Source organism: Solanum verrucosum, unplaced genomic scaffold (genome assembly GCF_900185275.1).
Source record: "Solanum verrucosum unplaced genomic scaffold, falcon-dt-bn FXZP01000037.1, whole genome shotgun sequence".
Classification (NCBI taxonomy): Eukaryota; Viridiplantae; Streptophyta; class Magnoliopsida; order Solanales; family Solanaceae; genus Solanum; species Solanum verrucosum.
The window spans coordinates 589,185-615,924 of NW_026020240.1; the positions used below are offsets into that span (position 1 = coordinate 589,185).

At 37.0% G+C, this 26,740-nt stretch overlaps 2 protein-coding genes across 8 annotated transcripts in view; one reads left to right on the top strand and one right to left on the bottom strand.

Annotated features, from left to right (window-relative positions):
- Positions 1-26,740, top strand: part of LOC125832840 (uncharacterized) — a 592,533-nt gene that overhangs the window by 331,299 nt on the left and 234,494 nt on the right. The gene's annotated exons all lie outside the window — the stretch shown is intronic.
- Positions 1,856-25,311, bottom strand: LOC125832837 (uncharacterized). Of its 7 annotated transcripts, XM_049512026.1 has the most exons (8): positions 25,284-25,311; positions 25,044-25,155; positions 24,076-24,177; positions 23,732-23,983; positions 23,357-23,476; positions 23,003-23,100; positions 22,412-22,622; positions 1,856-1,995 (listed from the first exon to the last, which is right to left on the bottom strand). In XM_049512026.1, the coding sequence occupies exons 2-8, from the start codon at positions 25,132-25,134 to the stop codon at positions 1,910-1,912; spliced, it is 960 nt and encodes a 319-aa protein (XP_049367983.1). In that variant the 5' UTR covers positions 25,135-25,155; positions 25,284-25,311; the 3' UTR covers positions 1,856-1,909. The 7 variants fall into 7 exon arrangements, with proteins under 7 accessions (XP_049367983.1, XP_049367986.1, XP_049367988.1 ...); XM_049512029.1 differs by lacking the exons at positions 25,044-25,155; positions 25,284-25,311 and adding an exon at positions 25,251-25,280; XM_049512031.1 differs by lacking the exons at positions 25,044-25,155; positions 25,284-25,311 and adding an exon at positions 25,226-25,280 and having other exon boundaries at positions 24,076-24,169.

Below are 26,740 nucleotides of genomic sequence, written 5' to 3' on the forward strand. Positions count from 1 at the left end.
TGTTTTCTTAAAATTCAAATTTAGAACATTTTCATGTTGTTAAAGTGATAAAGGGGTTGATGGGTTTATAAAGGGGATTTTTTTTATAGTGTTTTGGGTTTGAAATGAAGGGAGATAAGCAAAGAAATATTCATATAATTCATCAGTAGACTTGCAAAAATCTTCAATTCTTCATGATTAAAACCAACTTCCGACTAGAAGTTATTACATTTGTGATCTCTTAGTATTGTACTAATTAAAATGAAGCAGCTGTTAGTCTTAAATATTTGAACCGATTGGAGTAGTCAAACCTAATTATTGTGGATTTATGATCTTTCTCCATAATACAAAATAAAATAATCAATATTAAGAGTTTAGAAATATTAACAGAACAATACTCCAAAATAAACATAAAACTTACCCATTTTCGGACAAAATCTTACCCAAAAATTCACTAAAGAAAATAAATTCTCATATATAACCGACTTGCATTATTATTTAAAGTATCCATAAAAAAATTAATCTCAGATCAGACCATTAATAAAAATAAAATGTTATCTGTGGAAGTGATTCCAAATCACACCGTTGAATTTGTTTTGAATTTTAAGCAAATATGAGTATATCTATTTAATTAATCTCACTTAACTTCTTTAATCCTTGAGCTTCGTGCTGATAACATGTTATAATATAAGAGAGGAATAATATGACAAAAACAAAGAAAAGAGAAACGAAAGTAGTAGAAGAAGAGATATAAGAAATAGGAAGGGAGTAGTATCTTTTTTGTGTATGTATTTTTACATTATTATCAATGTCATTTTATAGGCATTATGACTTGGAGTAGTCATAATGCTACGATAACAAGGTGAGGTCATTCATGACATCCACCAAATAATATGTTTACAACAAATTACTAATTGTAGCTCATTTTTCACTTTTAAACATATTATCTTTACTTTCTAAAATCAAAATAGCTAAATACATATGTAATATATTTCTAACACAATTTTCATATCGTAAAACATAAACTAATTTAAATATTTAAAATTTAGGTATAATACATTTTTAATATCATTAATCAGAGAAAATAAACAACAATTGCAGTATGTTTTGAATTCAATATATTATACATATTATAGACATGTTTTTATGCACGTGGTGAATAAATAATTAAAACATTTTAATACAAGTGTATTACAAGTATTATATGTGAATCTCAAATGTTTCAGTATTATTTAAATTAGTTTATGTTTTAATACAAGTGTATTACAAGTATTTTTTGTGAATCTCAAATGTTTCAGTATTATTTAAATTAGTTTATGTTGTTAGAGTTGTATTATATTTGTTCTGGAATAACAATTACCAAATTCATAATAATATGTAATATTGAATTTGAATTATATTACAACTATCGCTGATATTTAACATACCCTTAATACAACTGTTCAAAATTTCACCTCTTATCCAGTGAATGACCACCACTAGACTACCAGTATCTCTAACCAATCCCAATACAAATCACCATGCAGTCCACCTATCCATAAAGCAAAAAATAAAACTTCTTTTTTTCTCCATTTTTTTAGTGCAAACAACACCATTAACAAGAAATAGCATACACGTTCAGTAGATAAATCTATAAATATTTCAATATCCACCAAAATATGGCAACTAGACGCGATGACATCTACAGTTTGTATCATATTAATCGCCAAGTCGCCTCTATGACAACATTCATGTGCATTTTTGCTTACATCGAGATGGATGGAGTTACCTGATAAAATAATTGATGCGCTCGGAAACTAAACCGTAATAAATGAATATGTTCTCAAGTTATGGTTATGTGGTTATCATTGGAACCCCTTTTTCCCTAACCTTCCGTCCCTCTCTTTTCTAGCTTATAACAACTCCCTTCCAGAAAAATTATAGTATTTGTTTAGTAAGGTCGAAATTTTCTTGCAGCTCTTAACTGCTGTATCTTTTTCTTGTCCTGCTCGAATTTGCTCTGCAGCACCATGATCTCTGCATATAACAAGCATGTTAGCGGTCATCTGAGAGTAATAACAAGCAAGCAAGCATATTGAGATTCAGTTGCTAGTAGAAAAACAAGAAGAAATCAATTGCGCAAAGTGAATGGCCTGCTCGGATGCTACAAAATTGGCAATGCAGAGACTTTTAGGAGAATCTAAGCTGACATGGATTATTGATGGAAATTTTACACAAATATACGAGTGGGAGTAAATTATTTAACACATAATTCAAATAACACCAACATCTATTTTCTTCCAAACTCGTGTGACTTTTAAAAAAGGCCTAATAGCTACCCGCAGACCGTAAACCAAGATGCTCCTTTGCACTTTCTCCCTCTACACAACCCCATCAACCACTTGATAAGCAGTTTCACATAATAGGAAGTAGTAATTCTGATCGTCTTTTTTTTTACTTTGCACAGAAACAGCTTCTCTACACCAATTATTCTTGTTTCTCCTATCTGTTATTAAATTTTTTTATTACAAACTAGCTTCAGCTTGTACGTAGTCCTTATTCCACACTAAGATGAACATTTGGCTGGAAAAGTAAGGGAAACAAAAAAGAAACTATGTATGAAGATAGTTCAAGAGTTGAAGGAGTAATCTAACATCTTTTGCCAACACAAAATAAAGAAACTATGTATGAAGATAGTTCAAGAGTTGAAGGAGTAATCTAACATCTTTTGCCAACACAAAATAAAGAAAGAGGGAAAAGGGAAACTGGGATAGGTTTAATGGCCAATTCTCAGTTCTGCCACTTCTATGGATCCAAAATCTTATTTCTCATCCCAACCTTAAAACAAAAGATGATGATTTCTTCCCTAAAACAAAGTTGCCAGCCCCAGTATCAATTCTCAACCAGAAAAAAAGGTTTTAATATTTGGGGGATAAGACAATGACGATGAGAAGAGAGTAAACCAGAAAACATGGAAAACAAAGAAGGGGACAAGAAACTTCAGACTATTGGGTGCATGGAGGAAAAAGAGTAAGTTGGGGCTTGAGAAAGGAGAGAGATTGTGCCAATTTTCAGATCTACCAGTAGGTTTCAGATCGCAGATATATGGATGTAAGACAAGAAGAGTACCTTGACGTAAGATTAAGACAGATTCCACTCAACCTTGAAAAGAAACGATTTCAAGAACAAGCACATATAAAGATATAACTCTTTGACACTAAATCAAATCCAAGGCTTTTCTTAGGTGGCTTCAAGTCCCAATTGATGTCTTTCGAGAGATTGTCTCAGGCTCAAACTTGACCATATGCCATGACAAGCATTGCTGAAGCATTCTATATATTGATAAAGATGAAAGCTCCCCTTTTTCACTTATTTAGATACCAAACAATTCATTCAACGATACAGAATAAGCCATATGTGGAAACAGTGCAATACTGTTGATTTGTAAATAACTAAGTGTGATCAGATATGATTTTGTAGGATTTAAATTGACTGATATGCTATTGAATAGGTTAGGATATTAGATCAATAAAATCATCCTTTGATTCTCAAATCTGCCAGAATCAAGGAATTTGATTGCTAGGTAGTTTCTATACTATAAATTTGTATCTCTATGGATGAATAAATAGTACAATTTTAGTACCAAAACTTACATGGTATCAGAGCAACTTCATTCTTGTGTTGCTTATGACAAAAACAGCATTTACTGGGTTACGTCACCCAGCGGCATCGATAGAAGCCGAGAGTTCTATTAACAAAGCTCCGATGAACCAAGGCAACGATTCTTCTCATTTTTATTTTTAGCTTACTACTCACAAGCTGAATGGAAAGAATTATTTGGAATGGACACAATCTGTTTGTTTGACAATTGATGGCCGAGGAAAACTTGGACACCTGACTGGAGAAACGAGAAAGCCTGAACCAAGAGACCCAAAAATGATGGAGATCAGAAAACTTGATGGTAATCGCTTGGCTACTAAACTCCATGGATCCTGCCATAGGTAAGCCATATTTGTTTCTTCCCACTGCTAGGAATGTTTGGGAGGCTGTTAGAGAGACTTATTCTGATTTAGAGAATGCCTCTCAAATTTTTGAATTAAAAATTAAATTGTGGAAAGCTAGGCAAGGGGAGAGAGGTGTTACTATTTATTATAATGATATGGTTTCCCTATGGCAAGAATTAGATCAGTGCTATAATTATGAATGAGAGTGTCCTAAGGATAGCATGAAAGCAATGAAAAAAGAAGAAAATGAGAGGGTTTATCTGTTTCTAGCAAGGTTGAACCAAGAATTCGATGAGCTTCGTTCTCGAATTCTTGGAAAAAACCCACTACCCACTTTGAGGGAAACTTTTTCTAAGATTAGGCGAGATGAAACAAGGAGGAATGTTATGCTAAAAATAGATCCCAATCTGGAAACAAAAAATATAGATTCTTCTGCTCTAGTTGCTGCGAAAAATGAAAATGATAGGAAAAAGAAGCCATGGTGTTATTTTTGCAAAAAATATTGGCACACTCATGAGACTTGTTGGAAAATCCATGGAAACCGTCTAATGGAATAAAAAAAGGCCAGACTGTTAGATGTTTTAATTAATTAATCTAGTTTCTGCTTTCCTAGTTTTAAGGGTATATGGTTTCTATTTCCAAGTTACTGGAAATGTGTGACTTAGTAGGTCAGTTTTAATTTCTTTTATGGCTTAGTGGTTGAGATAATGTAGGATGTGTATTGCATTTATAAAGGTTGTTCATTGTTTTAGTTTAGTGAGAAGTTTACCACCTCCCAAACTCTTCTGTGTTTATCTTGATTTCTTTCCAGTTTTCTAATAGTGGTATCAAGAGCCAGTGAGGGTGAACGTGCTTTAAGTGTGATTGAGCAATGGCTTCAGAGAGTTTTGTTCAACCTACTATTCCACGCTTTGATGGTCATTATGACCATTGGAGCATGTTGATGGAAAATTTTTGAGGTCAAAAGAGTTCTAGGCAATCGTTGATGGTGGATTCCAAGAACCTGCAGCTGGTATTGTTCAAACAAATGCTCAACAAACAAAGCTTGAAGCACTGAAGTTGAAAGATTTGAAGGCGAAGAATTATCTTTTCTAAGCCATTGATCGTTCAATATTGGAAACAATTCTTTGCAAGGAGTCGAAGCAAATTTGGGACTCCATGAAGAAGAAGTACCAGGGAAATGCAAGGGCAAAGCGAGCACAACTTCAAACTCTACGAGGTGAGTTTGAGACCTTGCGTATGAAGCTGGGAGAGTCGATGTCAGTGTACTTCTCACGCACTATGACAATTGCCAACAAGATGCAGATTCATGGAGAGAGGCTTGAAGACGTCACCATTGTTGAGAAGATCCTGCGGTCCATGTTGCCGAAATTCAATTTTGTTATCTGCTCCATTGAAGAGTCAAAAGATATGGATACTCTTCCACTTGATGAATTACAAAATTCTTTGATGGTTCATGAGCAGAAGATTGTTCAACAGGATGTAGGAGCAAGCATTACAAGTAACCACAACCTCCAAAGCAGAAGGAGCAAGTGGAAGGGAAGAAACTCTGAGAAAACTAAAGAGGGAAATCGAAAAAAGAATGGTCAGCATGATCGTGATCAACAACACTCATTTGATGGGAAGGCAAGGTTTGCAGATAAGTCTCATATCGAGTGTTATAGATGTCACAGTTATGGTCATTACCGTTCTGAATGTCGTACAGATCTGAAAAATGTACGTGGAGAGAACTCTAATTTTGTAGAAGTAACTAAGGAGGAGGAGGTCTCTTTGTTAATGGTGAGCCAATCCTCAAAAGAATACCACAAAAATTTATGGTATTTAGACACGGGCAATAACAACCATTTGTCTGGAGAAAAATCTGCATTTTATGAACTGGATGAAACTTTTTGCACAACAGTCAAGTTTGGGGATAATTCCCGTATTGCTGTCAAAGGGAAAGGGAAGGTGAAACTCCAAACAAAGTCTTCTTCTATGCAGATTATCTCTAATGTTTTCTTTGCACTAGACCTGAAAACAAATCTTATCAGTGTGGGTCAACTTCAAGAGAACGGCTACGAGGTGTCTATCAAGCATGGAATTTGCAAAATTCGAGATTCTAATCTTGGATTGATTGCTGAAGCTAAGATGACTGCAAATAAGCTTTTCCCACTTGATATGCATAATATTGGCTCTACCAATTTTTGTTTTTCAACAAAGTTGAATAGTCAAGCATGGCTTTTGGCACTACAGATATGGGCATTTGAATTTTGGAGGACATAAAATGTTGCAGCAAAAGAAGATGGTTACGGGTCTTCCTAATTTTGATATGCCTGTAGATATTTGTGAAGATTGTGTCATTGGAAAGCAATCTCGTGATAGCTTTCCAAAAGGAAAAGCATGGAGAGCTAAAAGGCAGCCAAAAGGAAAAGCATGGAGAGCTAAAAGGCAGCTAGAGTTGGTTCACTCGAATATTTGTGGACCAATAAACCCAATATCCAACCGAGGAAAACGTTACTTTATAACGTTTATTGATGATTTTAGCCAAAAGACATGGGTTTATTTTCTGCAAGAAAAATCTGAAGCTTTTACTAGTTTCAAAAGCTTCAAAGCTCTTGTTGAGAAGGAGACAGGATGTTCCATTAAGATTCTTCGTACTGATCATGGAGGGGAGTATCTTTCACAAGGATTTATAAGTTTTTGTGAGTTTCATGGGATACAATGACAACTTACAACAACTTATACTCAACAAAATGGAGTATGTGAGTGGAAGAATAGAACAATCATAAACGTTGTGCGAAGCCTTTTACAAAAGAGCCATGTTCCAAAAGTTTTTTGGCCTGAAGCAGTTTGCTGGAGCGTTTATGTTTTGAATAGAAGTCTTTCTCGTGCTATTCAGAATATGACACCAGAAGAAGCTTGGAGTGGACAACAACCAAATGTTCAACACTTGAGAGTGTTTGGGTGCATTGCATTTGCTCATGTTCTGGATCAGAAAAGGACAAAACTTGATGACAAAACCAATAAGTGTGTTTTCATGGGTGTTAGCAGGGAGTCAAAAGCTTACAAGCTGTACAATACTATCAGCAAGATGGAGATTATCAATCATGATGTGGTGTTTGATGAAGATATTTTTTGGTCGTGGGAAGAAAATCCAAACAACCAACAACTTCCTTTGGATCTTGACAATGGGGACAAGGAGCAAGAGCAACCAGTAGCCGATGAAGGTGCTTCTACCTTGGTACATCAAGAAGGCACCAGCTTCCGACCTCAACGAAATCGAAGAAGGCCAACATGGATGGCAGATTATGAGGTGAGCGTTCAATCTGGAAATAAAGATTCATCTACATATTTAGCTTTATTTTCTGGTTGTGATCCCGTAAGATTTGAGGATGCCTATAAAGATGAAAAGTGGCAGAAAGCAATGGATGTTGAGATTGCCGCAATTGAAAAGAACAATACTTGGGAGCTTACTGATCTTCCAAAAGGCCAAAGGTCAATTGGAGTTAGATGGGTTTATAAAACCAAACTCAATGAGTCTGGTGAAGTTGATAAGTACAAGGCGCGCTTAGTGGTGAAAGGATACAAGCAAGAGTATGGTGTGGAAGAAATGGGTATTCCTGTCCCCCTGTCTAAGCCAAACTGCCCTAGATCTCTGTCTCCAGGCTGTTTCTTCATTCTTGACTATTTCTTCCAGCTCAGTGGTAAAAGCTAATCTGGAAACTATCTCCCCTTCCTCCAGAATTCGCTGATCCTGTATCCTTTCAATGTCTGCTAATTGATTGAGTACAAGTTGCTTTTGTTGTTTCAGATTCCCCTGACTGATCTTGCTCCACTCTTTCAATTTTTCTTTCAATGCCCTCAGCTGGTGTTCCCTGGAAATGAAAAGAACCCCACCATCCCTTTACTCTGTTATTGAAACCTACCTTCTGTAGTCAGCCACCAATTTTCAAACTTGAAATATGATTTGGTTGACCCCCATTCTCCACATTGTAGCATCAATGGGGAATGATCAGAGACAATTCTCTGCAGAATAGACTGCTTGATATTCCTGAATTTTGTATCCCAATCTTCAGAGATCATGAACCTGTCTAGTCTTGCTGCTGTGGAATGTCTTTCACCTTTCCTCCATGTGAACTCTCCCCCTGCTAAGTCTAAGTCCATTAATTCCATGTCTTCAATGAACTCTGAAAGATCTGTCATTGACCTGCTGATTCTACTGCAGTTGAACTTCTCAGAAGGATATCTCACTGTATTAAAATCCCCGCATAAGACCCAAGGACCTGTAAATAGACCTCTAGCTGCTCCCACTTCCCACCAAGTTTCTTCCCTTTCAACTCTGTCATTTGGGGCGTAGACTCCCGTTAAGTGCCATTTAAAATCCTGGTTTTTGCCAGAGAAACAACATGAAACTGAGTATGCTCCTACACTACTTACTTCCCCTTCTCATATTCTTTTATCCCACATAATTAGTATGCCTCCCCTAGTCCCACTAGCTTCTAGTTGCACATAATCTGCCCATCTACTACCCCAAATTTCTTTAACTATATTTGCAATCTCCCCCTCCAGTTTTGTCTCTTGAAAACACACAACATCTGCTTTCCAGATTCTTAACATATTCCTAATCATACACCTTTTCTTCCCACAATTCAGTCCCCTCACATTCCAAGAAACAATGTTTAAATTCATTGATCCCTGATGGACAAATACCCCCCTTTACTTCTAGAGCCATTGCTGTGAAACTTAGAATCTAGTTGTAGGTTCTTTAGTTCCAATTGCCCTTTCTTCTTGCATGTTGACTGTTCACTCTGTTTCCCCTTACTTTCTCACTTATTACTGTCAATTTTCATCAATAATTTCTTCGCTCTCTCTTCACATCCTTTGAAATTAACCCCAAATTCCAAGCGCAGTTTGATTATATTTTGTTGTATCCATTCTGAGGTGTTCAGTGAGTTGTAGTCTTCCTCTGGGAATTGGATACCCAGTGGAATAACATCCTTTGCTCCTCCATTTGTATTCTCCTCTGCAAATGATTGTACCATTATCGCTGTACTTTTCTCCCCCAATTCTTCCTTATTTTTTCCAGGCATGTCTACCATATGTCTCACAACTTCCAGTTCCCCATCGTCCCTATTCCATGGTGTAATCTGGCTTTGAGCTTTATTTTCCTTCGTTTGATTCTCTCCTATCTCAATGTTAAAAATGTCTTTTGAAAGGATTTGTAAAGGTTGGGCTCTAGCCTTTTCTCCAGCAATTGGGTCCAAAAGAATTGGGCCCAAATTTGGGCCCACTTTCCTTTGACCTAGTTTTTGTCTGCTATAAACACTATATTCTCCCCTTTTAAATCTCGGGCCCACTTGCATGAGAGATCCCTCACTGGAAGACCCCACGTGCCCATCCACCTTTTTCGCTGTTATTACCTCCTTTGTTATCTGCAAAAGCTGATCTTGGGTATTGACTACTGGGTATTTTCCCTTCTCATCTCTCCTCTTCTATGAAAATTTCACGGTGACCGGAGCTTTACACCAGACCGGAACGGTGACCATCTATACTCTGAAACTGAGGATTGGAGGCCAGAATTGGAAATGAGGGAGTGTCCTATGATTGATGAAGATGACAACAACCAACTGATGGCCCCTTTTGAAGCTCAAGAAATTCTATAATGCATCAAAGCATGTGCGGGGGACAAAGCCCTTGGCCCGAATGGCTTTTCAACGGTTTTTTTTAGACAGTGTTGGGATATCATCAAAACAGAATTGGTTGCAGCAATTCAAAACTTCTATGTGGAATGAGTGCTTGAGAAGAGTATAAATGCTACTTTTGTGACTTTGATACCTAAGAAGATAGGGGCAGAAGAACTTAATGACTTTAGACCAATAAGTTTAGTGGGGGGGAGTTTACAAGATAATTGCAAAACTTTTGGCTGAAAGACTAAAGAAGGTGATGCACAAGCTTGTGAACAAGCAACAAATGGCCTTTATCAAGAGCAGGCAGATCATGGATGCAGTGTTGATAGCCAATGAATGTGTTGATTCCAGGAAAAAGGATAAACAACAAGGGATCCTATGCAAGCTGGATATCCAGAAGGCATATGATCACCTGAATTGGAACTTTTTGATGAAGATGATGCAGAGGATGGGTTTTGGTCAAAGATGGTTAAAGTGGATCAGACATTGCATAAGCTCAGTGAAATTCTCTATTTTGATCAACAGAAACCCATGTGGGTTTTTCCCATCAAACAGGGGTTTGAGACAAGGGGACCCCCTATCTCCTTTTCTCTTTATCTTGGCTATGGAGGGGTTGAACAACCTATTCCAGAATGCAAGAGCAAATGGTTGGATCAGAGGTTTCAAAGTGGGGGAGAATACAAGAAACAATCTAGAGATCACTCATCTACAGTATGCAGATGACACTTTAGTATTTTGTGGAGCTATAAAGGAGCACAAGCTAATTTTGAGTCATTTTAAATATTTTTGAGGCTGTGTCAGGTTTGCACATAAACTGGAACCAGAGTTTCATTTATCCAGTAAACACAGTACCAAATATTGAGGACTTAGCTTACAAGCTTGGAGGGAAAGTAGGTGAACTACCAACAACCTACTTAGGAATGCCTTTGGGGGCTAAGAGAAAATTAAGTGGAATATGGAGTGGTGTAATTGAAAAGTGTGAAAGGAAGCTCGTGAACTGGAATGTCAATATCTATCCTTAGGTGGCAGACTAACTCTAGTTAATAGTGTCCTGGATGCCTTGTCATCATACTTGATGTCAATATTCCCTATACCAGCCAAAGTAACCAAGAGGTTAGATGCAATTAGGAGGAACTTTCTATGGAAAGGCAGTGAAGATAAGAAAAAGTATCATTTGGTCAAATGGGAGGAGTTGCTAGTTAGCAAGAGAGGGCGTGGACTCAACATCAGAGATCTGAGTACGCAGAATAAGAGCTTGATGATGAAATGGTTGTGGAAATTTGCCTCACCAGAAGTATCTCTATGGGAAGGTAGTAATAACAGCAAAATATGGCATGGAGGACAAGTGGATGACAGAGGGGGTGACCAGGCCTTATGATTGTAGTGTATGGAGATCAATCAGGAACTTATGGCTATTGGTCAAAGATAGAATAAAATGTAAGGTTGGTAATGGAGAAAAAGTGGCCTTCTGGATGACATCTGGTGCGGACATGAGACACTCAAACAAGCATTCCCTGAGCTACATAGTCTAAGTCAAGCACATGAAGCATCAGTGGCAGACTTATGGACAAGACAAGGGTGGAATTTACATCTGAGAAGAAACTTAAATGATTGGGAAATAACATCCATAGCAAGATTTCATGACACAATGGCTAGGGCTACCAATCTAACAGAGGAGCAAGATAGACTGATATGGAAAGGGGAGAGAAAGGGAGAGTTCACTGTAAGATCTGCATATCGAGAATTGAGACTTATTGAAGAGCAGCAAGCAGGATGGCCTTGGAAGATGATCTGGAGAACAAAAATCCCATACAAGGTGAATTATTTCGCATGGCTTTTGGCAAAGGAGGAAGTCTTGACACACGAAAACTTGAACAAGAGGAAACACAACCTTTGCTCTAGATGTTATTTATGCGAAGAACAGGTGGAGACAGTCAACCATCTCTTTTTGCACTGCAAATGGACAGATCAATTATGGCAAATATTCATTCACAAGAGGAAGATCAAGTGGACAAAACCAGGGAGAATCACAGAAGTTCTAAAATGCTGGAATAGTGATGGAAATGCAGGAAAAAAGGAGGAGAGATGGAGGATTGTCCCAGCATGCATTTGGTGGACAATTTGGAATGAAAGGTATTTGTGTCTGGGAGCATTTTCAAAATATTTTATCCATGCTTTTTTCGTTGGCTGCTAAGATCTCAGACCCTTTCCAAATTGAGATTGAAGCAAACATAACAACACCAAGGGTGATAGAGGCGGAATTAGTACTCAATCCAGGAACCTTTGCTGAGGCATACAATGATCGGGTTGCGACAGAAGAGCAAGTTGATGATAATGCAATATCCATTATTAATACGAAGAACAAAGAAAATATGGAGATACACACAGGAGGCTATTTACAGTTGAAAGAAAAGGAGGAGGGGAACGACACTTTAGAGGATATTCTACCTCTTAATTCAGCAGAAGACGAAGGCATAATGGACCACAAAAACATGATCCCCACTTGGGTCCAGCAGAACATAATCAAATTAAGTAAGGAATTTGGAGTTCACTTTCAAGGTTGTGAGAAGGTAGCCTTGAACCTATTCATGAAAATTAATGGCAAAAGACAAGTAACAGGAGAGGCTCCAGGTGCAATAGTGCCAGTGACTCCAAAAGAGAAGATTCCAAAGGAGCTTAAAAATCAGGAACCAAGCAACAAGTTCATTAGTTTTGGAACAAGAAGCAGAGGGGGATGTTTCGTGAATAATCTTAATGAAGGTTAACATAGTGTCATGGAATGTGAGAGGTCTCAATGATCCTAGGAAGAGGCTATTGATTAAGAACATGTTACATATATGGAGAGCAGATGTATATTGTTTTCAAGAATCCAAATTAAGAGGTGACATAAGGGAGACAATCAAAGAGCTATGGGCCAACAGGAGGGTGAAATTCACACAGTTGGAAGCTAGGGGAACTAAATGAGGCATTATCATTCTATGGGACAACAGTATATGGGAGGGAGAAGTTTATGAGATGGGGACTTATTGCATTACTGTTAGATTCCTGGGCAAAACGCAGGATTTTAGCTGGCACTTATCAGGCGTTTATGGTCCAAACGACAGGGAGGAAAGGAAAGAGGTTTGGTGGGAGCTGGGAGCAGTAAGGAGCCTATTTGATGGCCCTTGGGTGATTGCTGGGGACTTTAATGTTGTAAGGTCCCCTTCCGAGAAGAAGAATTGCATCAGAATCAAAAAAGCCATGGAGGATTTCTCAGACTTTATTGAGGATATGGAACTAGAAGATCCACCTCTCATAGGGGGCAGTTTTACATGGAGAAAAGGAGACAACTACGATACAGCAGCAAGACTGGATAGGTTCCTGTTCTCAGAAGAATGGGAAGTATCTTTCAGGAAAATCAAGCAAACTATTATGCCTAGAGTCACTTCTAATCATAATCCTCTGCTACTAGAATGTGGAAACTGGGAGAGGTCTTTGTCCTATTTTAAATTCGAAAATTGGTGGTTGCAAACTGAGAATTTTAATGAGAGAATTAAGGGGTGGTGGGATTCTGAAATTTTTATGGGAAGACCAGATTACATTCTAGCTTGCAAGTTGAAATCCCTCAAAGTGAAGTTGAAAGAATGGAGCAGAACTGCTCAAGGCAATCTAGGTCTACAGAAACAGAACATTTTAAACCAGCTTTATGATTTAGATGTGATCCAGGCTCATAGGTGCTTGTCTGATGATGAGTCATTTCTGAGAGCTTTTCTGACAGTAGAGTTTGAGAAGGTGGCAAAAAAGGAGGAAGTGGCATGGAGGCAAAGATCCAGGGCTATATGGCTGAAAGAGGGGGATAAAAATACAAAATTCTTCCACAGAACAGCAAACTGCCACAAGAGATACAACAACATTGATAGTCTTTTGATCAATGGAGCTAATGTATCAGAACCAGCAATGATCAGGGAGGAGATCATAGATTTCTACCAAAACCTCTACAAAGAGAATGAACACTGGAGACCTCAGTTCAGCCCCACAGATCAAGCTACTTTGAATGAAGAAGATAATGTAATGCTGCAAAGTCAGTTTGGAGAACAGGAGATCAAAGAATGTGTGTTTGCTTGTGCAGGAGATAAGGCTCCTGGCCCAGATGGTTTCACTATGGCATTTTTCATACAGTGTTGGGAGGTGGTGAAGATGGATGTGATAGCAACCATTCAGAACTTCCATAGCCAAGGCTACTTTGATAAAAGCTTTAATGCTACTTTCATAGCTTTGATCCCCAAAAAAATGGGTGCAACAGAATTGAAGGATTTCAGGCCCATTAGCCTGACTATAAGATCATATCCAAGCTACTAACAGAAAGACTTAAGAAAGTGATGTCCAAGCTGGTGGATAAACATCAAATGGCTTTCATCAAGGGTAGGCAGATCATGGATGCCATACTTATTGCTAATGAATGTGTGGATGTGAGGAATTTAAATAAAGTCCCTGGGGTCCTATGTAAGCTGGACATAGAAAAGGCATATGATCACCTCAATTGGAATTATTTGTGGAATACACTCGTGAGGATGGGTTTTGGAAATAGGTGGATAAACTGGTTAAAATACTGTGTGAGTACAGTAAAATTCTCAGTATTAATTAATGGTACTCCCTCTGGCTTTTTCCATTCTGAAAGAGGACTACGACAGGGGGACCCCATATCCCCTTTTCTGTTTATACTCGCTATGGGTGGATTGAGTGATATATTGAAAACAACACAGTTAAATAACAGGATCAAGGGGTTTGGGATGAATGACAGTGACATTCTGGCTTAAATATCTCCCATCTGCAATATGTTGATGACACCTTAGTGTTCTGTGGGGCAGAGAAAGAGCAACTAAAGTATCTAAGGGTCATCTTTGTTCTGTTTGAAGCTGTTTCTGGATTGCATATAAACTGGGGAAAAAGTTTTATCTACCCAGTGAATGAAGTTCCAGACATCAACAGTCTGGCTGATATTCTAGGAGGTAAAGTGGGAGAACTGCCTACCACCTACCTAGGGATGCCTCTCGAGGCAATGAGTAAGTCAAGGAACATATGGAATGCAGTGGTGGAAAAGTGTGGAAAAAAGTTGGTAAATTGGAGAAGTCAATACCTATCTTTGGGTGGAAGATTGACCCTAATTAATAGTGTACTTGATGCTATGCCAACTTATATGATGTCTTTATTTCCTTTGCCAGGGAATGTTTTAGAGAAGCTAGACTCCATCCGGAGGAATTTTTTATGGCAAGGAAATGGAGAGGGGGAAAAGAAGTATCACTTGGTGAAATGGGAAGTCGTGACCAATAGTAAAAAGGAAGGGGGAATGGGCATAAAGAACCTCAAAGTTCAGAATCAAAGTCTCTTATTGAAGTGGTTATGGAGGTTTGTCTCAGGGGAACAAGGTTTGTGGAAAGATGCTATAGTTTCCAGATACACAATGGAAGGCTTATGGATCACTAAGCAAGTTAGAAGCCCTTATGGGGTAGGTCTATGGAGGACAATCAGGAATCAATGGCCTAAATTGTGGGGAAACTCAAGAATTGTAATAGGAAATGGAAGGAGGACGTCATTCTGGAATGATGTGTGGGTTGGTCAATATCCCTTAATACAGCTGTACCCGGTGATCTATAATTTGAACCAACAGAAGGAGGCAACAGTAGTAGATGTCAGGGACAATCAAGGATGGAACCTCTCTTTTAGGAGAATGTTGAATGACTGGGAGATTGACAGTCTAACAGATTTCTACAATACTCTGAAGCAGGCCATCAACTTTCAACCTAATGAAGACAACCTACACTGGTTGAAGGCCAAAAATGGGAAATTCACAGTAAAATCAGCTTACAGACACCTTGATAGGCCAGCTGCAATGCTCTTACCATGGCTTTGGAAGATGCTATGGAAAGTTAAAGTACCTCACAAGGTGGCTTGTTTCACCTGGTTAGTAGCCAGACAAGCAGTACTAACTCAGGACAATCTAATGAAAAGGGGAAGACAATTATGTTCCAGATGTTTTTTTTGTGAAAGAGAAATAGAGACAACAAACCATCTCTTCATCCATTGTAGAGTGACAGAGAAACTGTGGCAGGTGTTTTTTAACTTAAGGGGTATCAGTTGGTCCATGCCAAGGCATACCTCCGAAGCTCTAGCACGCTGGAATAGAGAAGGAAATTTGTCCGACCACAAAGAGAGATGGAAGATTGTCCCTGTTTGCATCTGGTGGACAATATGGAGGGAGAGGAACCAAAGATGTTTTGAAAACAAGAGCATCCCTTTCCAAAGTCTGAAGTTGAATTGTCTTATAACCTTTTTTTTTGGTGTAACTATGTACTCCCCAAAAAGGTGGAGGATATTACTCAGTTTCTAGATAGTTTAGGAGGGATATAGGTGGTAGATTTCTTTGGTTTTGTTTACTGTAAATCCCAGATGTAACTACTACTAGAATACACTATTGGTGTATCTTGTCTATAAAATGTTAACTTTCTCAAAAAAAAAAAAAGAATTCTCAGGTATTTGCAAGGTACTTTTGACTATCGTATTCTATACAAGAACGAAGGCAAGTCGGAGTTAATTGGCATTACTCATAGTGATTTTACTGGAGATAAATAAGACAGGAAAAGCACTTCAGGTTATGTGTTTATGCTTGGATCTGGAGTTGTTTCTTGTGCTCCAAGAAGCAACCAATTGTTACATTGTCCACTACAGAAGCAGAGTTTGTAGCTGCAACTGTGTGCGCTACCCAAGCAATTTGGTTGAAGAAGATATTGGTTGAGCTTCATGTTCGACAGCAGAACCAATTCTGATTTACGCTTTCAAAGAATTCAGTGTTGCATGGACGGAGCAAACACATAGATGTTAAGTTTCACTTCCTGAGAGATCTCACGAAGGAAAAAGTTATTGATGTTGTCTACTGTAGAAGTGAAGACTAAGTTGTTGATATCTTCACTAAGTCCCTCAAGCTGGCAACATTCAGAAAGTTAACGAAGCTACTTGGAGTGTGCACTTTAAGGAGAAGCTACGGTGAATGATGTTATTAAGCTGAAGTCGTAGACTTATCAGTTTAAGGGAGGGTTTGTTAGATATTTTAATTAATTAAACTAGTTTCTGCTTTCCTAGTTTTAAGGGTATATGGTTGCTATTTCCAAGTTACTGGAAATGTGTGACTTAGTAGGTCATTTTTAAATTCTTTTATGGCTTAGTGGTTGAGATAATGTAGGATGTGTATTGCCTTTATAAAGGTTGTTCATTGTTTCAGTTTAGTGAGAAGTTTACTACCTCCCAAACTCTTTTGTGGTTATCTTGATTTCTTTCCAGTTTTCTAATACAGACAACCATGGCAGCCAGGTCTTTCAATGTACCAGCGAAGAATCAGGGATGAAATCTTCTCCAGAAATGCCATCATTCACCAAGGAACAATTGGAGCTACTGCACAAACTTCTCCAATCTCAACTCCAAATCAGTAAACCTGATCCTCCTACTCCTACTTGTTCTTTTTCCCAAGCAGGTAATGTACCTTCTGTTTTTTTGAGTACAGATTCTACTGGTATTAATTCTTGGATCATAGATTCAGGGGCAAGTGATCACATGACATGGCAGTGTTTTGGAAAGCGAGAAGCGGAAAAAAGCGACAAGGGCTCGCTTCACAAAAGCGAGAAGCGAGAAGCGAAGCGTGCACTTTTTTTAAATAAAGCGATATTTAGTATAAAAATAAAAAAATATTAAATAACTGAATAGAGGTAATATATTCTTAGATTAAAAGTAAATAGATAGTCAATAATACTCATAAGTCATAACATAAAAAGCAAAAAATCAAAAACATAATTAAATCACAAAGAATCAAACTCCTATTCTTCAACAAGAGCAGCAAAAGAATTGAAAAAAACAGAGCAGTAATATTAATTGAAAAAAAAAACAGGTCAGTAATAGAGATTGAAAACACAGAAGCAAACAAAATTGGAAAAAAAATACAGCAATAAAAATATAGAAAAACACCCAGCAGCAACCAAAAAACAAAAAAAAAACAGTAACAGATCGCAGCAGCTTCACAGAGAAGAAGAAGAAGAGAACTTACAGGCTACAGCAGTCGCAAAGAAGAAGAGCAAAAGTCGCACCTTCTTAGTCGCATAAGTATCTTTCAGAAATTAAAAAAAAAAAAACTTACATTTTAAAAAATAAAACCCTAATTGACGCATTTTCATAAAAAGCGCGCTTTATCGCGCTTTTGCTTTTCTTGCGCTTCTCGCTTCTACAGTAGAAGCGAGCGCCTTTTCAATGTTGCCTCGCTTCAGGAACTAAAAGCGCAGGAGCCTCGCCTCGCCTCACCTCGCGCTTTAAGTGCGCTTTTCTGTGCTTTTTACAACACTGTGACATGGAATTCCCATTTTTTCTTGACTTACATTCCATCCGCAGGAAATAAAAAAGTCAAAGTTGTTGATGGTTCCTTCTCAGCAGTTGCTGGAAAAGGGACAATCAAACTAACCCCTTTTTTGACTCTTGTTGATGTCCTTCATGTTCCAAAATTGTCTCATAATCTTTTGTCCATAAGCAAATTGACTCAAAACCTGCCCCCAAGGCCTAGCTCAAGTGGCAAAAGGTGGAGGATTTGTGGCTTAGGTCGCAAGTTCAAGCCCCACACCATGCAAAGCGAAGCCTGATATTTAAGTGGAGAAGGGTAGAGGGGTGGGCCCATTATCCACCGAGTTTAGAAGGCTGTGATTGGTCCAAAGGGCGAGTCACAAACGACTTTCTCGGTTATCAAAAAAAAATTGACTCAAAACCTTGATTATCGTGCTATCTTTGACTCTATTTCATGTGTATTTCAGGACAAGGTCTCGGGGAAGATGATTGGCAATGCTAGAGAGTCTGGAGGTCTCTATTTTCTTGAAGATGGTGACAATTCAATAAATCTAAGTTCAGCTTGTATGAACTCTGTTCTAGTTGATAATAAAGTCATGTTATGGCACTATAGACTTGGTCATCCTAGTTTTCATTATTTGAAACTCTTGTTACCTCAATTGTTTATGAATAAAAGTGCATCCTCCTTTGAGTGTGAAATTTGTGAAATGGCTAAACATAGACGTTCATCTTTTTCTTCCCAAAAATATTATGCAACAAAACCTTTTAAGTTGATCCATAGTGATGTTTGGGGACCTTTTAGGGTAGCAACTGTAAATGGATAAAGATGGTTTGTGAGTTTCTTAGATGATCACACTAGACTAACTTGGGTGTACCTATTGAAAGATAGAGGGGAAGTAAAACATATGTTTGAGGCTTTTTATGTTATGGTTGAGACACAATTTTATGAGAAGATTCAAATATTTCGGAGTGATAACGGGGGAGAGTTTTTCAATGATCAGCTAGGCAGTTTTTTCACTTCCAAGGGAATAGTACACCAAAGTTCAAGTCCTAATACACCCCAACAAAATGAAGTAGCTGAGAGAAAAAATAAGCAGCTTATGGAAGTAACTAGGGCCTTAATGTTCACAAGTGAAGTCCCTAAATTTCTTTGGGGAGAAGCTCTTTTAATATCCACCTATCTTATTAATAGTATGCCTTCTCGTGTTCTAGGTTTTAAAACCCCTTTCAGTATGTTTAAGACATATTTCCCTAATTCTAGATTGACCGCTGACCTATCCTTAAGAGTCTTTGGGTGTAGTGTATTTGTTCATATTCATGATCATAATAGGAGTAAACTTGACCCACGTGCTAAGAAATGTGCTTTTGTTGGCTATGCCCCTAGTCAAAAGGGATACAAGTGCTATGACCCAAATACTAGAAAGGTTATTGTCACAATGGATGCCACATTTTTTGAATCTCAATTGTTTTTTGGAACTCATCTTCAGGGGGAGAAACATAGAGAAGATTTGAGGGATAATAAGGATCCTCTTGACCTCACATGTAAGGAAAAAAATGATCCAGGTTTCATGATAGATATGGGAAATAGTATTTTTGGTAATAACCTAGATAAGGTAAGAGATCCCAACTTAAATATTGAAAATAAGGAAACTGAGACAATACAGCTTCTTCATGATACAATTAATGACAAGAACAGGGAACAAAGGAATTACAGGTTTACATGAGAAGAAACCGGAACCAATAAAAAGAGATCAAGGACTCTCATCAGAACCAAATGTCCACCCCACAAGATCTCATTGATACACAAGGTAATTCTATAGAACCTAATTCTGATTTGCCCCTTGTTACTTTAGACCTTAATCTTCCAATTGCTAAACGTAAAGGCGTAGGAAAAGTCACCAACCATCCCATGTAAAATTTTGTCATATAGAAACTTGTCCCCTTCCTATATAGCTTTCCTTTCTCAATTATCTGGAATGGAGATACCGAGAAATGTGCAGGATGCTTTGAATGTTCCCAAGTGGAAAGAGGCAATTCTAGAGGAGATGAATGCTCTTAATAGAAATGAAACATGGGAAATGGTGGAACTGCCACATGGAAAGAAAACAGTGGGTTGCAAATGGGTGTTCACCATCAAATTTAAGTCAGATGGATCCCTAGAAAGGTATAAGGCACGTTTGGTAGCAAAAGGGTTCACTCAGACCTATCGGATTGACTATCTCCAGTTGCGAAGTTGAATTCAATCAGGGTTCCTCTAACCATTGCTACCAATCTTGATTGGCCCCTTCAACAACTAGACGTCAAGAATGCATTCTTAAACGGAACACTTGAAGAAGAAGTCCTTCGGGTTTTGAAGAAAGGTATGGAACTAAAGTGTGCAAGCTAAAGAAATCTCTCTACGGGCTCAAACAATCTCCAAGAGCTTGGTTTGAGAGGTTTACTCAGTTTGTAAAAAAACAAGGGTACACTCAAGGGAAAGCAGATCATAACATGTTCATTCGACACTCTCTTGATGGAAAGACAACTATCCTATGTCGATGATATCATACTAACAGGAGATGACTTGCCCGAAATGAAAAAATTTAAAAAACAGTTGGCTGGCCTCAGAGTTCGAGATCAAAGATTTGGGCCAATTAAAATATTTTCTTGGCATGGAAGTAGCAAGATCAAAAGAAAGCATTATGGTGTCACAAAGGAAATATGTACTAGATCTTCTAAAAGAGACAGGTATGAGTGGTTGTCGTCCAGCTGAAACACCTATTGATCCAATTATGAAATTCGGAAACAAAGAAGGAAATTCAGTTGACCAAAGTCAATATCAGAGACTAGTGGGAAAGTTGATCTACTTATCACACACTCGGCCTGATATAGTTTTTGTTGTAAGCTTAGTGAGTCAATTTATGCACTCTCCATAGGAAGAGCACCACGAAGCGGTCTACAGGATTCTAAGATATTTGAAAAGTTCACCAGGGAAAGGTTTGTTTTTCAAAAAGGGACAAGAAAAGGGCTTTGAAAGCTTTACAGATGCAGATTGGGCAGGTTCTACTATTGATAGGAGGTCTACATCAGGATATTGTACTTTTATATGGGGAAATCTAGTGACTTGGAGGAGTAAAATGCAGAATGTTGTAGCCCGTAGCAGTGCTGAAGTTGAATACTGATCTATGGCCCATGGGATCTGTGAAATGATTTGGCTCAAGAAGATGATGGAAGAACTAAAAATGTTGTTTGTGTTACCAATAAAGTTGTACTGTGACAACAAAGCTGCCATAAGTATTGCTCACAATCCAGTTCAACATGACAGAACAAAGTATGTTGACGTGGACAGGCACTTCATAAAAGAGAAGATTGAAGAAGGAAACGTGTGCATGCCTTTCGTCACAACAAATTAGCAAATTGCGGATATTTTCACAAAAGGCTTGTTTAAACCAAAGTTTGAAGTTTTTGTAAGCAAGTTACGCATGACAGATATTTACATGCCAACTTGAGGAGGAGTGTTGATTTGTAAATATCTAAGTGTCATCAGATATGATTTTGTAGGATTTAAATTGATCTTATAAAATCATATCTGATATGCTATTGAATAGGTTAGGATATTAGATCAATAAAATCATCCCTTGATTCTCTGCTAGAATCAAGGAATTTGATTGCTAGATAGTTTGGTTTTCTATACTATAAATTTGTATCTCTATGGATGAATAAATAGTACAACTTTGGTACCAAAACTTACAAATACACATGTAGATCAAATTACTAAAACCATACCTCTTCCAAGAATCAAATAATAAACCACATAGTTTGTGTTTCATATGGAAGAAAATGTTCTCCGCTTTTGTTATGTTTGGTTGGTCAAATTTTTGGAGAACATTTTCTCTAGGAAAACAAGTCCTTAAAAATGAGGAAAATGATCTCCCTAGTGAAAGTAGGGAAAATAAGTTTCATACGTGGTATTTCCAGACTAATACTCTCCAACACACCCCATCCCCACTCCTAACCCCATAGCCCCCATTCCAACCACCTCCACACCCCTAGATGCCCATGCAACCACAATAGTGATTGACTAGATTATATACAAATGTTTTTGGGACAATATTTTCTGCTTATTTACCAAACACGAGAAAATAATAAGAAACTTACTTGGAGGTCGAAAACATTTTCCTTCAAACCAAACACACCCTAACTATAATAGGCCAATTAACACTTTGAAAAGGATAACCCTCTTCATCCCAGATAGTTTTCAATGGGGCGAGGTAAGATAAGAAATAATGTATACTTGTTCACCCTTAAGTTTTTTAATGAGATGTAACATTTGAGAATCTTGCTCTTCCCCTAGTATGAAAAAAGTGACCAAGGATAGGAAGTAAATGAAAATTAGAATGGAAATGGAGCAAGGGAGTATCAAGAAAATAAAAAATACAATGAGCATACCATTTCTCTTTGCTTCTCTTTTTTGAAACCGGTAGAAATCTAAACCCACACCTTTCTTTTTCTTTTTGTCCATATTATCCATGACTGCAGCTTGGGAAACAGAGCCAACTGCAATTCCAGTTTCAGAATCAGTTGTCTTTTTCCTTCCTTTGTGATGTACGACAACAGTCCAGCCATCTTCTGCAGCAAGGGGTTCGTTTTCTTTCCTTTCCTGTATGAACAGAATAAGCCAGATATGAAAGAAAAAATTAAGAAGAGACTACTCTCCAGTTCATCAAACAAGAAAACATACATGTTAACCACATATAATGAAAATAAGATCCAACCATCAGATGTATAGAACATGATTGGTTCAGGGCATTAACAATTTTTTTATAACACATCATTTTCTGTCACTCAAAACATTTCAAGATTACTATGAAACTTTATACATGATATGAGCAAAATTCTGCAAAAGTTGTCCATTTTCTTTCTAAAAACTGAAGCATTAACCAGCTCTAGACATAATAGAGCTCATAAACATCCTAGATTCCTCCAAGTACTTCAACAAAATCATTAACAACAAAAGAACATTCTGGAGAAATGATGTACCTGTTCCTTTTTCGCCTCATAAGAAGTAATAAACTCATCAATTCTTTCTTGTAGCACCTTCAACCCAGGCCTACTCTGGTAATAATCGAGTACCCACTCTGCAATAAAGGAGATTTCTTCTTAATAAGGAAGCAAAACGATATAACATTACTGGACTAAGTGGCCATATCAACATTTTTCTGAAAGGCAAAAAGGGGGATATACAACAGCAGAATAACTTCGAAACTGCAACAATGATTAGAGTTTCTCCTTGAGATAATTGAGAAAGAAAATCCAACTTCCAATCTCAAATGTAGAACACTGGAGCCAAGCAACAGGTAAGTGGCAATTTTTCAGGAATATATAGGTTCTTACTTCTCATTCCTTTCGAGCAATCCTCATCGTCAGAAGATAGTTCATCAATCTCTTCATATCCTGCTTGTCCTCTCTTCTCCACCAAGTTGTCTTGCGTTATTGTGAGTGAATGATCCTTCTCTGCAATTTTGACAACATCATTTGGGTTGCCTAGGGGTAAGCAATATGGTACTGACAATATCATCATGTCTATTTAACAGTTAGAAAAATCAGTCTAGTAAAATTAATTCCTTTTCTCCTTTGTACTCTGCACAAAAATGGAGATGTCACTTTAAGAGGTGTCTTCCTGAACTCTTAGCTCTTTTTAAACATACAGTACAAGGAAATACGAGAGAGAGAGAGAAACAACTGAGACACTAGAAAATCTCTCCATACCACTTTTCTTATCTGAATCATCATTAGCCTCAACATAATGATCAACAGTCTCATTTCTCCGTACTTTCTTCTCACTTTTTCTCTTCTTCTTTCTGGATTTCCTTTTCTCAGCGGATACATTATTTTCTTGACCAAGTGCATCCTCTCTTTCATTAGATTGATCAATTTCCAAACTTTCAGTTTCATCAGGTCTGACATCTTTCCTCATCTTCCTCTTTGCAGATTTGTTCTCTTTTTCTCCATCCACATTATCTGATTCATCAAAACTAATCAACAACCAAAAAAAGATTGCAGCAATTTGATGATCACAGTAAAATTCAAATTGACTTTTATATGTCGATTACCTTTATAATTTGAGAGATGTACTTCATCTCTTCTTCTAGTTAGCACATGAGCTCTCTTCTTCTTCCTCTTCTTTTCTTCCATTGCCTTAGCCAACTTCTCCTCTTGCATAAAAGGGCACAATCAATATCATTGTTTGGTAGACGTCAAACTAACAACTGTGATAAGAAAAATTGCCGGGTAAAGGAAGGAGTTCTATAATAAGCTTTTTACTGGTTCACCATAATGTATGGGCACCCTACTTCCCAATCTTTGGCTCATTCGACAAATCACGTTTTACTGTATCTAGAATCCTAATTAAACCCAACTCCATTTCCTTCCATAGAAATTTATGATTCTTGTTATAGTACTACACTAAAAACACTCTCTTGATCACATATTCCCGCTCCATATATTTTCTAAGCAATCTGATTCAAATACATAACAAAGACCCTCATAAAAGAAAAACCAAGCTTTCAACAGAGATATACAAAATTTTCCTTCAAAGAGAAGAGCACCTCTATGAAAACCTAAGTTGTGCAGACTCTTCACTTTAGATGCTGTACCGATGTCGAATTCTCCAGAAATACACTAGTTTTGGAGAATCCAACATCCACCCATTGACATTTTTGAAGAGTCAGAACAACATAGGTGAACTGAATAAAAAAATAAGCTTAGCAAAAACGGACTCACTCCTCGAGAACACCTAAAGATGAAAGTAATCAGAAGCCTAGCTGCTTGAGTCATCCATAAATTATGCCCATTTAGCTTGAAAACTAAAGTAGCTCAGAATGTAAATATTTTAATCAAACATTCAAAAGATAGTTAAAAAAAAATTCAGGAGAACGATTGTTTATTATACTTTAATGTCACAACAACAAAACAAAAGCATATCAAGTGAAATCCCAAATTAGTTAGAGTATGTTCTATATGCACATTCATTCATTCATCATAAAATCAATGAAAGATGGAAACTTTAAGGCAATAATACCTTCTTTTTGGAGGAAGATAGCTCTACCCTCTTTATTCTTTTTTGATTTCTTCTTTTTGTTTAGCTTTTCCAGTGAACCCTCAGCTCCCATCCTCCTCTACCCTTCTTTTGTCTGTCAATTTATACCCAAAAATTAGCAGAAAAAAAGGAGAAACCCACAACATCATTATCAACTGGTATACCAATTATCAAGAAAAAACAGAGTACAGAGGCGGAGAACGGCTGAGGACGGCGCCGTACCTGCTTCGGTTTTGTGAGGAGAAAGAATAAACAGACTTCTTTTTAAAAAAATTCTAACAAATTTGTCTTTTAAGTTTTGTTGAATTTATACGCCACCAAAAAATAGCAGTTAATATCCCAATACGTGTTTTACCTTCTAACTCACTCAATTTTGATATTTAGGTTTTTTTGCAAAGTTACCCCTACTGTCCAACAATAATTATTCACTACTGATTTGGTACATTTAGAGGTGTTTGTGGTTCGGATTGGATCGATTATTAATTAAAACCAAAATTAACCAATATAGTCGGTTTTTTAAATTTCTAAAACCAAACCAAATCAAACGAAAAAAATAACCGTCGATTTGGTTCGGTTTGGTTTAGTTTTTTTGATTTATCCGTTTTGAAAGTAATAGTAATTTTTTTGAGGATTTACGTCGATAGATACAAATATCCAGCACATGAACAATCCACAAAAAAGTCATTGTCGGCTCTATTAAGCAATTAAGCAATACTAGAGTTATCACTACACGAACAAAGTATTTCAATTAAGAGAAAGTGTGACTATTTTTGCGAAGTATGGTAGGTAAAGACTAAAATGGATTTTAATGAACTTGGACTTAGGATTGTTATAGTTGGGCTTGAGGAAATTGCAAAGTTAAAGACTTCAGTTAATTAAAATTCAATAAAATATTTATTTATGAATATTATATAAATAATTATAAAATTTATATATCTAATTTATCGGTTCAATTTGATTATTTTTGCGATTTATTTTTAGTAAAACCAAAACCAAACCATATAATATCGGTTTTCAAAATTTAAAACCAAACCTAACTAAATCCAACCAAATATCAATTTTTTTAATCGGCTTGATTCAGATTGTGGTTCGATTTGGTTTTTTAATCATAACCATGAACAGCCCTAGGTACACCCATTAAGAAACAATAAATAGCAAGGGTAATAATACTATATTATTCTTTGACTTTTATTAAATTTAATGATTTGATAAATGTGTTAGATGATAAAAGTTGAGTATTTAATAGCAACGGTAAAATAGACACAAAGAGTAATTTATCTCTTGATTTTTTAAATTGGACAAGCATTGTTGGACAACTAGTTTAAGTATAGTCGACAACTATTATTGGACGGAAGGAGTAATTAGAATTACACATACATGTTTGTTTGTCACATTATAATTACAAATGTATTGTTTGAACTTTGAATGCACATGCGATCATAAGATTATATTAACTTTTAAAAATAATATTTAAAATTTATATTAGACAAATAAGAAACTTTATAAATAAAATGAAGTTAAATATTTAAGATAAATTGTCTTTTAAAAATATATTAATTAATAAACATATGTTCTTAACTAATATTATAAAAAAAATGAGTTATTGTAACGACTTGTTTCCGTCGTTATGGATAAACCAATGGGGAAGGAATTTGGGCCAGAACACTTCTGAGTAGTAA

Coding starts and splice junctions, on each gene's coding strand:
- LOC125832837 (XM_049512026.1), bottom strand. CDS start 25,134: ATGGGAGCTGAGGGTTCACTGGAAAAGCTAAACAAAAAGAAGAAATCA. Junction 23,984..24,075: donor ACATCTCTCAAATTATAAAG/GTAATCGACATA, acceptor TTGATGAATCAG/ATAATGTGGATGGAGAAAAA. Junction 23,101..23,356: donor TTGCTCGAAAGGAATGAGAA/GTAAGAACCTAT, acceptor CCTTTATTGCAG/AGTGGGTACTCGATTATTAC.